This window comes from Talpa europaea (genome assembly GCF_964194135.1).
Source record: "Talpa europaea genome assembly, chromosome: 4".
NCBI lineage: Eukaryota > Metazoa > Chordata > Mammalia > Eulipotyphla > Talpidae > Talpa > Talpa europaea.
In genome coordinates, this window is record NC_140070.1 from 39,855,046 (window position 1) to 39,866,465 (window position 11,420).

The 11,420-nt window shown below is 40.0% G+C and overlaps 1 protein-coding gene across 1 annotated transcript in view; it reads left to right on the top strand.

Moving 5' to 3' along the window:
• The window catches only part of PPP2CB (protein phosphatase 2 catalytic subunit beta), a gene marked incomplete at both ends in the record, with an annotated part of 29,544 nt that extends 28,184 nt beyond the window's left edge, over window positions 1-1,360 (top strand). The window contains one exon of the mRNA XM_084232022.1: window positions 1,288-1,360. Coding sequence (XP_084088148.1) covers window positions 1,288-1,360 — 73 coding nt within the window. The remainder of the gene's footprint in view (window positions 1-1,287) is intronic.
• Window positions 1,361-11,420: the final 10,060 nt, after the last annotated feature.

Below are 11,420 nucleotides of genomic sequence, written 5' to 3' on the forward strand. Positions count from 1 at the left end.
TCCTAGAATGTAAGTTCTACTCTAGAAAAAAATAGCAGGCAGAGCTGGTAGGTCTATAGTTCTTGCCCCAGTGCTGTTAATTTAAACAGGATATTGCTAGCAAGTGGGCAAAATGGGTAAAAGTGGTCAACAGTAATGTCATTGTCCTAAGGATATAATGTACACCTTGGTGGCTGCAGTTAATATACTGTGTATTTGAAAGTTGCTGAGAATAGATCTTAAAAGTTTTCACCTCAAAGACAAAAAATTTTGACTGTGTAGTAATACATGTTAATCAGACATATTGATATGACAGTTTCCCAGTACATACATATATTGAATTGTGTGTACACCCATACAAGTGTTTTGTGTTATCACTTATATCTTAATTAAAAAAATAAGCTTTGGAAACAACCCAAATGCCCAAAAATAGATGACTGGATCAAGAAGATGTGGTACATATACACCATGGAATATTACTCAGCATTCAAAAAAGATAAACACATGCAATTTGCAGCAACATGGATGGCGCTGGAAGGGATAATGCTCAGCAAAATAAGCCAGAAAGAAAAAGAAAAATACCAGATGGTCTCACTCAGAGCAGGAATCTAGAAAACCTAAATAAGAGACCAGGAAAAAAAATAACTATAAGGAAGAAAGAATCAAAATCAACAAAAAACTATGAACCAGAGACACACTATGGGGGGGCGGGGAAAGGAGGGGTTGGGGTCAAAATAAGGGGGCTGCAATTGTATGGGGTATATAAAATTTAAAAAAATAAATAAAATACAAATCACAAATCAAAAAAAAAATAACATGAACCATGTCAGCTTAAGCAAAAAGAAAAAATAAACTAAGAGGTGGTGGGGAAGTGGGCAGCCGTAACTACTTACAGCTCAGGAGCAGTCACATAAAAATTCTGCTCTTGGTGAAAGACAGACAGAAAGTTCCTCAGCTCTGCCTGAGATTTACCTAAGTCAGTGAAAGATTTAGTACTTTTCCCCAAAATCTAGAATGAAGCGAGCATGTCCACTCTCACCACTTATATTTAAATGATAATACCGCAACCCTTTTATGCCAGGCACGGAACAAGACATTTTTTATGTTTAAATTTTCACCATAGTTCTGTGTAGTAGTTTTATGGATGAAAACAGCTACAGTGATTGGCCCAGAGACATTGCAGTCACAAACAATGCAGTAAAGGTGGGAAACCAGGACTGTTATTAGTACTACAGTGTCTTATTCTTGATTGATTTACTTGCAAAATAAATTCTTTAATTATTTGCTTTCATTTTTTGTCATTTACAGCCTTCAGTTTGACCCAGCACCTCGTCGTGGAGAGCCTCATGTTACCCGGCGTACCCCAGACTACTTCCTGTAAATTCCTCTTGAGAAAATATGCCTTTGTATGTGGAAGTATACTGGACTTTTTAAAATACACATATTAAAAAAAGAAGCAGCAACATTAATCTATGTGTTTCGGTAACAAATTGGGATCTGTCTTGGCATTAAACCACATCATGGACCAAAATGTGCCATACTAATTGATGAGCATCTAGCACAATTCAAGACTGAAATTTAGTACATTATGTTCTAGATCAGTGACTTTTAACAATTTGCCTGCTGTATTTGTGTAACCATTTTCCTCTGGACTGTTCAAGCAAAAAAGGTAACTAACTCCTTCATCTTCTTTTGCACTTACTTGGAAAGTTTAGTTATAGTGTTTAACTGGCATGGATTAATAGAGTTGGAATTTTACTTTTAAGAAAAATTCACACGCTCACTTCCATTTAATCCATTATCCTTTATATTTTATTGAAATGTATAATTAACTGAAGAAAAGAATCTTCTTGGGAGTATGCTGTCATAACATTTAAAGAGATTTCCCTTCATGTAAACTAAATTACTGTTTTATGTTGATCTCATATTTCTGTATATTTGTCCTGACAGTGCTTGCATCCTCTGTGGTGTACTGAGCAAATAAAACTTTCCATTTTAAACAAAAACATTGATTTACTGTGGTACTCTTTCAATGAAAGTTTTTAATATTTTGAAACATAAAATCTGTTGACTATAGTAATCAGTATGTATGTAATACTTAATATAGGGCTTATTTTTCAAAAGAAAAAATTAAATAGTACTTGATAACTCTTAGATATAAAAATGCCATTTTTTAATAATAAATTTTATTTTTATATTCCCCATACAATTGCAACCCCCCCATTCTGACCCCAATCCCTCCCCTCCCACTCCCCACCCCCCAAAAAGTGTCTCTGGTTCATAGTTTTTTGTTGATTTTGATTTTCACTTTCTTATAGTTATTCATTTTCCTGGTCCCTTATTTAAGTTTTCTAGATTCCTGCTATGAGTGAGACCATCCGGTATTTTTCTTTTTCTTTCTGGCTTATTTCGCTGAGCATGATCCCTTCCAGCGCCATCCATGTTGCTGCAAATTGCATGTGTTTATCTTTTTTGAATGCTGAGTAATATTCCATGGTGTATATGTACCACATCTTCTTGATCCAGTCATCTATTTTTGGGCATTTGGGTTGTTTCCAAAGCTTAGCTATTGTAAATAGTGCTGCTATAAACATAGGGGTGCAGGTGTTCTTTGGAATTGATGTTTCTGTGTCCTTTGGGTAAATACCTAGGAGTGGAATTGCTGGATCATATGGAAGCTCTATGTTTAGTAGGTCAAGAAATCTCCACACAGCTCTCCATAGTGGTTGGACCAGTTTGCACTCCCACCAACAGTGCAGAAGAGTTCCTTTTTCTCCACACCCTCACCAACATTTGTTGTTGCTAGTTTTTTTAATATGTGCCATTCTCACTGGTGTGAGATGGTATCTCATGGTAGTTTTGATTTGCATTTCCCTGATGACAAGTGATGTTGAACATTTTTTCATATGCCTGTTGGCCATTTGCATTTCCTCTTCAGAGAAGTTTCTTTTTAGCTCTTCTGCCCATTTTTTGACTGGATTATTTTCTTTGTTGTTGTTGAGTCTCATCAGCTCTTTGCAGATTTTTGTGATCAGTCCTTTATCATTAGTGTTGGGTGCAAAAATGTTCTCCCAGTTGGTGGGGTTTCTCTTTGTTTTTGTTATTGTCTCTTTTGCTGTGCAGAAGCTCTTTAATTTGATGTAGTCCCAGCTGTTTATCTTTGCCTTCACTATCACTGCTTTGGGTGATGTGTCTGTAAAGATGTCTTTGATGTGAATATTACGTAGTGTTTCGCCTATATTTCCTTCTATGTATTTTATGGTTTCAGGTCTTATGTCTAGTTCTTTAATCCATTTTGAGTTGGTTTTTGTGTATGGTGTGAGGTAGTGGTCAAGCTTCATTCTTTTGCATGTAGCGACCCAGTTTTCCCAGCACCATTTATTGAACAAACTTTCTTTGCTCCAATGCATAGTCTTTGCTCCTTTGTCAAAGATTAGTTGACCATATATCTGTGGGTTTATTTCTGGAAAATGCCATTTTTAATCTAAACATTTCATTAAGTAATTTACATTAATGCAGTCATGTTTAAGTACAAAATGTGGAAGTATACAAAAACTGTAAAATATAGCTGGGAAGAATCTTTTAAAAATTAAAATGTTACTTTCTCTTTTTGACCAGGAAATGAAATCTCTAAAGAGTTTAAGAGAATAATATGCAAATGTCTAATATAAATTCCAGAGAACAGAGGGGAAAATATGGAGGGAGGGAAGGAGGTATGATACAAGAGAATAAAATACATTTTAAAAATTTTTTGAGAAGAAAATGAGTATTCCTAGAAATTAGTTATAATCAGTGTAAATGACTATTCTCTATGAGTTACGAATTTTTCCTCTCAGGGCCTCCCTGGTGGCGCAAGGGGTTAAGACGCAACCTAACTGCAGCCACCACAGCACGAGTTTGATCCCTGGCCAGGGAGCTAACCACATGGCACAGCAGACCTCCTGACTCGCCTGCTGCTCCCCTCAGCAGTGTATTTCAGTCAGTCTGCCTGTTCTGCTCCCCGCTCTGTCTCTGGTGGATCCTCTCACCACACACCTCTGGACTGTACCTCAGTTCTTGTATGCATAAATAAATAAATGTTTAAAAAAAAAAATTTTTCCCCCCAATCCAGCTATATGTACTGATTACAAGACACTAAAAGTGGAGTGCTTGGATAGGTTGGAAATAAGAGGGCCTCACTGGTGGCTCAAGGGGCTAAGTCTCAGCACTATGGAGCTATCAGCAGCCGCTGCAGCACGAGTTCGATCCCTGGCCAGGGAGCTACCCACTGGCACAGCAGACCTTTCCTGTCTCGCCTACTGCTCCCCTTAGCAGTGTGTTTCAGTATATCTACCTGTTCTGCTCCCCACTTTGATGAATCCTCTCATGCCTCACCCCTGCACCCTAGCTCTTGTATGTATAAATAAATCTTAAAAAAAAAGTTTTCCTTTAAAAAGAAAAAGAATATGGGCCTCCCTGGTGGTGCAGCGGTTGAGCGCTGGGTTGCAAGGCTGCCCACAGCCTCTGCAGCGCCGGTTCTATCCCCGGCTGCTCCCCGGCCACTGGAGAAGGGTCCCACATGGCGTGCAGACCTCTCCTGCCGCCCGCTGCTGCCCTCAGCAATGTTTTTCGGTCCCTCTGCCTGCTCTGCTCCCCTCTCTGGCTCTGGTGAATTCTCTCACCCTCCCGCACTTCTGACTGTACCCAGTGCTTGTATAAATAAATAAATAAAATAAATCTTTAAAAAAAAAAAATATACTGAGGATATTCTTAAATCTGAAGTAGCTATAATTATATTGAAATTGAATTAAAGACAAAATTCGAAAACAGAGGATCAATACAGATAGAGTTAACTTACCATTCTAAACCTGTATGCCCCTACCAAAATAATGACAATGTTTTAGAAACAAAATCCTTAGAAATGCATAGACATTTACAAATGTTCATTACAGTGGCAGATTTCAACATCTGTTTTTAAGTCAAACATACAGATGTGGATATGATTAACACTTTTATAAGATTATTATAACAAGATTTTGGACCCTAACAGAATATACATTCTTGTCAAATTTATATGGAACATTTGTAAAGATTGGCAATTACTATAACATAAGACAAGTTTAAAAATGTTTACAAAAATTATATACAACACCAAATTTTCTGACTATTACAATTTTGGCGTCAGTAGCAAAAACACAAGTTTTAGAAATACCTATTCGTTTTTAAATTAAACAACGGTCAAGATAAAATAATGGAAATTTTTAAGAGGTTTTTATATATAGCATATAGTATTTTCATATTGTTTTTCTAAACTTTGTCTTAAAAATTAAAAATAATGTTTAGAATAGTGTGCCTATATCCCACAGCCATACTAAATACATTTAATACTTACCAGAAATTACTTTGGATTTTATTACAAAATCATGCTGCACATTAAATGTAAAGTTTTTTTCTTCCTAATCTTTACACGTTTTTATGTTGCATTAGCTAAGATTACCAAAGTTTCATGTTAGCTTTAGGTGGTCTGAAGGTATTGATCAGTTTCTTTCATACAGTATATAGATCAACACTTTTTTATTCAACCTAACATTCTATCTTTTAACTGGGGTGCCATCATTAAATGCAATTATTGGCATAGTTAGCTTTAAATCTGTCTTGCTATTTGTGTCCTATACTATTCCATAATTCGTTCCCTCTTTTCCTTCTTTTGGATTATTCTTTATTTCATTTCTTAGTGGCTTATTAGCTGTACCTTATTATGTTACTGTAGTGGTTACTTTAGGATTTGTGGTGTACATTTTTTTTTAAGATTATTTATTTTATACAAGCGCTGGGTACAGTCAGAAGCACGGGAGGGTGAGAGAATTCACCAGAGCCAGAGCGGGGAGCAGAGCAGGCAGAAGGACCGAGTACACTGCTGAGGGGAGCAGCGGGGGCGGCAGGAGAGGTCTGCGCGCCATGTGGGACCCTCGCCGGTGGCCAGGGATCGAACTTGTGCTGCAGTGGCTGCTGATAGCTTCATAGTGCTGAGACTTAAACCCTGGCCAGCAGGGAGGCCCACATCTGCTGTAATTTCTCTTCTGCTGTAGTTGATTATTTTTGTAGTATAAGTCTGCTGGTGAATTCCTTGAACATTTGCAAGTGTTCAGTTTCATGTTCATTTTGAAAGTTATTTTCACTATAGACTTACAGCATAACTTACAGACTCAGACCGTAGGCTTTAAGTTCTACTAAAAGTGGGCTGGCAGCTGCTACCTTGTACTTAGGGTAAGGGTTTGTGTACCAACTTCTTCTGTGCCCTGCTCTGCCGCCCCCCTCTGCTTTCTGTTGCCCCTGCATACCTGTTTCAGAGAAAGGGTATTTGTCCATGCTTTCACCCCTTGCCTAGTTGTAGGCTGCTGTTGCTTGTGACTCAGTGTTAAGCTCGTGATAGGAGCGAAAGAGAGGCCCTATTGTCCTAATTCAGCCATAATCTTGAACGAGCCTGAGGGTAAAATGGAATTAATGAGACATTTTGTGCCAGTAGCCTTTGTGGCAATCACCTGCGGCCTTGATTGTGCTAATGCAGGAGCGTGGGCATGAGGCATGCGTGCCTGATTGTAGACACCTGGAGCATGGGTGTGCATGCATGGGTAAGTGTGCACACCTGAACCTAGAGGTCAGGGATATAAAGGCGGCGTCACTCAGATGGCTGTGACTGTGGGAGGATAAGTGACTACATAAGAGGCAAGACCATGAGAGAACGCCAGAGAGCCCGGGGAAAGAGCATAAAGATTCTTGTGGCAGCCTGGGAGGCTCATTTGCCGGCCTGCCTCCCAGCACCCAGTGCCCAACGGTGCCTGCCTCCTTGTGCCAGCCTCCCTGCCTGGTGTGCCTGTGTACCTGGTTCCCTGAGAGAGCATTAAAGCCTGAAAAATCCCCTGAGGCCTCTGGGACTCTCCGTCTGTGGAATTAATAATCAACCTGCACCGAGCCTATCGGCTCAACAAGGCCCTTGGTGCTTTGGCTTGAGGTGAGATTTTATTTCTGTTCTTCCTACCTGTGGCAAACTTTACCTTCAATCTATGCTTTATCTAGGACGGAAGTTTTCTCTACCACTCCCAGCAGTAGCAAACATGTTTGGCATCTGTATCTAGCCCTCTAGTAGAGAATTTTTACTTCTACTCTTCCCCCAAGCAGCAATAAAACTCTGCCTATGACCTGAGAGAAGCACATGGATTTTGCTTCTACTGCTTGTCCAGGAACAGTAGATTGTTTGCCAATATCCTGTGGCTAAATTAGTACTTGGTGTACCGCCTCCAGCAGGTTAAGACTTCAGCTTTGTAGAATGGTGAGGAGGGTGGAGTTTTGTGCGTGTTCCTCCACAACCACCAGTCACCACCTACTTTGCACCACTTTGTTGACTTTCTCTTACACTGTCCTCACTCCTAATGAACACCTGAAGGCCAATGGAGAAGGGCTTTCACATGAGTGAGAACTCCCTTTGTGCCCGAGGCCCCAGTCGGGGCTGACTTCATAGTGTGGGACTTGCTATCCCCTTCCTGCATTCATCTGTGAACAGATTCCCACATTTCTATCTTGCACTAGGACCTACAAATTAAATAACTTGTCCTGTTCCAAAATGATGCAGTAGCCCACGTTTGGCCTTTACGAATGCTAAAATCATAGCTGAATTTTTCTCGTTTTGTTTTTTTTTTTAAGATTTATTTATGCATATAAGAACTGGGGTACAGGCCAGAGGTGCAAGGGGGAGGGGGGTGAGAGGATTCACCAGAGATAGAGTGGAAAGAGCAGCAGACTGCCTGAAATACACTGCTGAGGGGAGCAGCGGGTGAGACAGGAGAGGTCTGCTGTGTCATGTGGGATGCTCCCTGGCCAGCCAGGGGCCAGGGATTGAACTCGCGCTGCGAAGGCTGCGGATAGCTTCACAGTACTGTGCTTAACCCCTTGCGCCGCCAGGGAGGCCCTCTCATCTGTTTATATAGGAATCACTCTTGTGCTTTGCCAAAGGGAAAAGTCTGTATCATGTCTCTCAGGGTGGCTCATCCTTTGGATTTCAGGTTACATGATTGCTTTGCAGTTTTAGCAATCTGAGTGCTCAGTAATGTTATTTTGTATGTCACCCAGCTGTTGTTGTTAGGGTAGACCAACGTTCTTTGCAACAATCCAAAACTGCTGTATAATTTAAAACTTGTTATTTTTAGGATCTCAATTTGAGCTAATACAACAATTAACTGATTAAGGCAAGGCCTTAATATTTCCCTTAATATTCCTTTAAAGGGGACTATCACGTTTCTTTTCAAATTTCCTTCAGAAAGACAGCTGTATGTTCTCCCCATAACAAAGTAACTCAATGTCAGTTTTATTTAAAGATATTTATTTTATGCATACAAGAATTGGAGTATAAGCCAGAGGTGGGGGTGGGGGTAAGAGGATTCACTAGAGAGAGTGGGGAGCAGAACAGGCAGATGTACTGAAATATACTGCTGAAGGGAACAGTGGCAAGACAGGAGAGGTCTGCTGCACCATGTGGGTCAGCTCCCTGGCCTGCCAGATTGAACTCGTGCTGTAGTGACTGGCAGTAGCTTGATAGCGCTGTCTTAACCCCTAAACCACCAGGGAGGACCTTAATGTCACACTTTTAACATCCTAAAATGATATTTGTGGTTTTTGCTAATAGGCAGCTACAGTATTATTAAACTCAAATGAGTTGATCTCCCCACATCTGTCCACTGCATTGAAGAGAGTTTATAAAGTGAAGCATGAACAGAGGATGAAGAATAATGAAATGAAGGGAAATTCTCTAAGGATTTGTGGCCTGTGTACCAGTGCTTTAGTTTATAAAGTGCACTCCTGATCACCTTCACTGCATGCTCTATTTTTTTTTTTTTGAGAAATAAAGTTTATTAAGGAGAAAAGGAACAGAATCACATGCTCTAATTTAATACTCAGATGTAAATATTTAGATGTAAAAACTTGAGAACTGCATTTTACTATTACACCAAAGCATATTAAAATCAGTAATAAATAGGCTAAATTGAAATAGGATTCAAGTTAGTTTCTCTGAGGCTATTAGAAAAACTCTAACTTAGAGCTCTTCTGTCACTTGACAAATTCATGTCTGCTCCTTTTTTATCTCAAGCCTGTTGATATCTTTGAACATTTTATTATGAAAACTTCTAAAAAAAGTAGAAATACAAGGTACTCCTATGTACCTACCACTTGACAGTAATAACTCTATATTCCATCCCACTATCCATCTCCATAGTTTTGAAGCAAATTTTGATCAATGATAATTCCTATTACACTCCAGTATGTTTCTTTAGAGATATTCTCTCACCTAAAATCAATTATCATCGCCATATCTGGAAAAAATTACTAATTCCCCAATGTTTCAATTTTTCCAATTCATTACAAGAATGGTATTAACCATAAATACAAAGATTGGTAGCATCTGCACTTCCTCTGCCTAAATTCAGAGGAAGAATACTGCTTTTGTTGCCAAGGAAACAAGCATCTCCATTTTTAGCCCTTTAGTTGTACACATTTGTTCACTGTTAAAGAAAAATGTACTGCACTGCTACACACAAAATGATCCTAATATTTTTGTTAGAAACGGGAGAGGGGGCCTCCCTGGTAGTGCAAGGGGTTACATGTCAGCACTATGAAGCCATCCACAGCCACTGCTGCACAAGTTTGATCCCTGGCCAGGGAGCTAACCCACATGGTGGAACAGACCTCTCCTGTCTCACCCGCTGCTCCCCTCAGCAGTGTACGTCAGTCAATCCATCTGTTCTGCCCTCTCCCTCTGGTAAATCCTCTCACCAACTTGCACCTCTGGCCTACTCCCCAGCTCGTTTGCAAATTAAATCTTAAAAAAAAAAAAAAAAAGGGCCTTCCTGGTGGCACAAGGGGTTAAGACGCTCCACAGCCACTGCAGCCAGGAAGCAACCCACATGGCGCAGCAGAACTCTCCTGACTCGCCTGCTGCTCCCCTCAGCAGTGTGTTTCAGTCTGCCTGTTCTGTTCCCCACTGTTTCTGGTGAATCCTCTCATCCCCCACACCTCTGGCCTGTACCTCAGTTCTTGTATGCATAAATAAATCTTTAGGGCCTCCCCGGTAGCACAGCAGTTGAGCCCTGGCTTGCAAAGCTGCCCGCAGCCTCTGCAGCACCGGTTCGCCGGGCGAGAGTCCCACATGGCGCGCAGACCTCTCCTGCCGCCCGCTGCTCCCCTCAGCAGTGTACTTCATCCGTCTGCCTGTTCTGCAACCTGCTCTGGCTCTGGTGAATTCTCTCACCCTCCCACGCTTCTGACTGTACCCAGTGCTTGTATAAATAAATAAATAAATAAATCTTTTTAAAAAAATAAATAAATCTTTAAAAAAAAAAAAAATAAAAAAGAAACCAGACACACAGAAGGGATTTTTATTCCACAAATTTAAGGAACTACTAATTTTGGCTGCTTAAAAGATAATAAAGTTTTTTATTTAATGCATCAGTTTCTGTATTCAAATTACTGGAAATGGATGGGGTTGGACAACTGAAAATAGAGCTTATGAAAGTTTGTGATCAGAACAGATGGAAATGTTCATTTTCTTTTTTTAAAGATTATGTATGCACACAAAAACTGGGGTATAGGCCAGAGGTGTGAGGATTCACCAGAGTCAGAGTGGGGTACAGAACAGGCATATCTACTGAAATACACTGCTGAGGGGAGCATGGCACAGGTGTGATGTGCCATGTGGGTTAGCTCCCTAGCCGTGGATCGAACTGGTGCTGCAATGGCTGCAGATAGCTGCATAGTGCTGAGACTTAACCCTTTGCGTCACGAGGGAGGCCCCAAAATGTTCATTTTCTTTTTTTGTCCATACCTATTTTCATTTGAGTCTGTCATAGAATGATGGCTGGAAGCTTTACTGAGTCTTTGAAAGGATCCCTGATTAGAGATATCAACAACTAGAGAAACCAAACAATACATCAGAAAAGAGAGTCACTCTTAAGAACTTCTGGTTGGGGAAAGAGCCCTGAATATTTCCTGTACTAGTTATTTATTACTACATAACAAATTTCCCCAAAACGCAATAGCAAAAACATTATTCCCTACAATTTCTGTGGGTCAGAATCTAGGAGGGGCTTAGCTGTGTGGGTCTGACTCAAGGTCTCTCATTAGGCTGCAGTCAAGGTGTTGGCCAGCAGAATTAAAGTCCTGAATTGTGATGGACTAAAGAGCAGATACTAGTCAGTATGACTTTGCTTTCAACATACTGTTAAATGATGTCAGCTAGGAAAAACAGAAATTATTGAATATGTTGTTATATACATTATTACATTATTCTTATTCGGTATAAGATGACATGTTACCAAAAAAACTATTACATACAGAGAGCAATCCTTTTCTAATCCTTTATGTCTATCTATCCCCTATGGATATCAAAGTGTTTACTCCTTTGAGTTCAATCA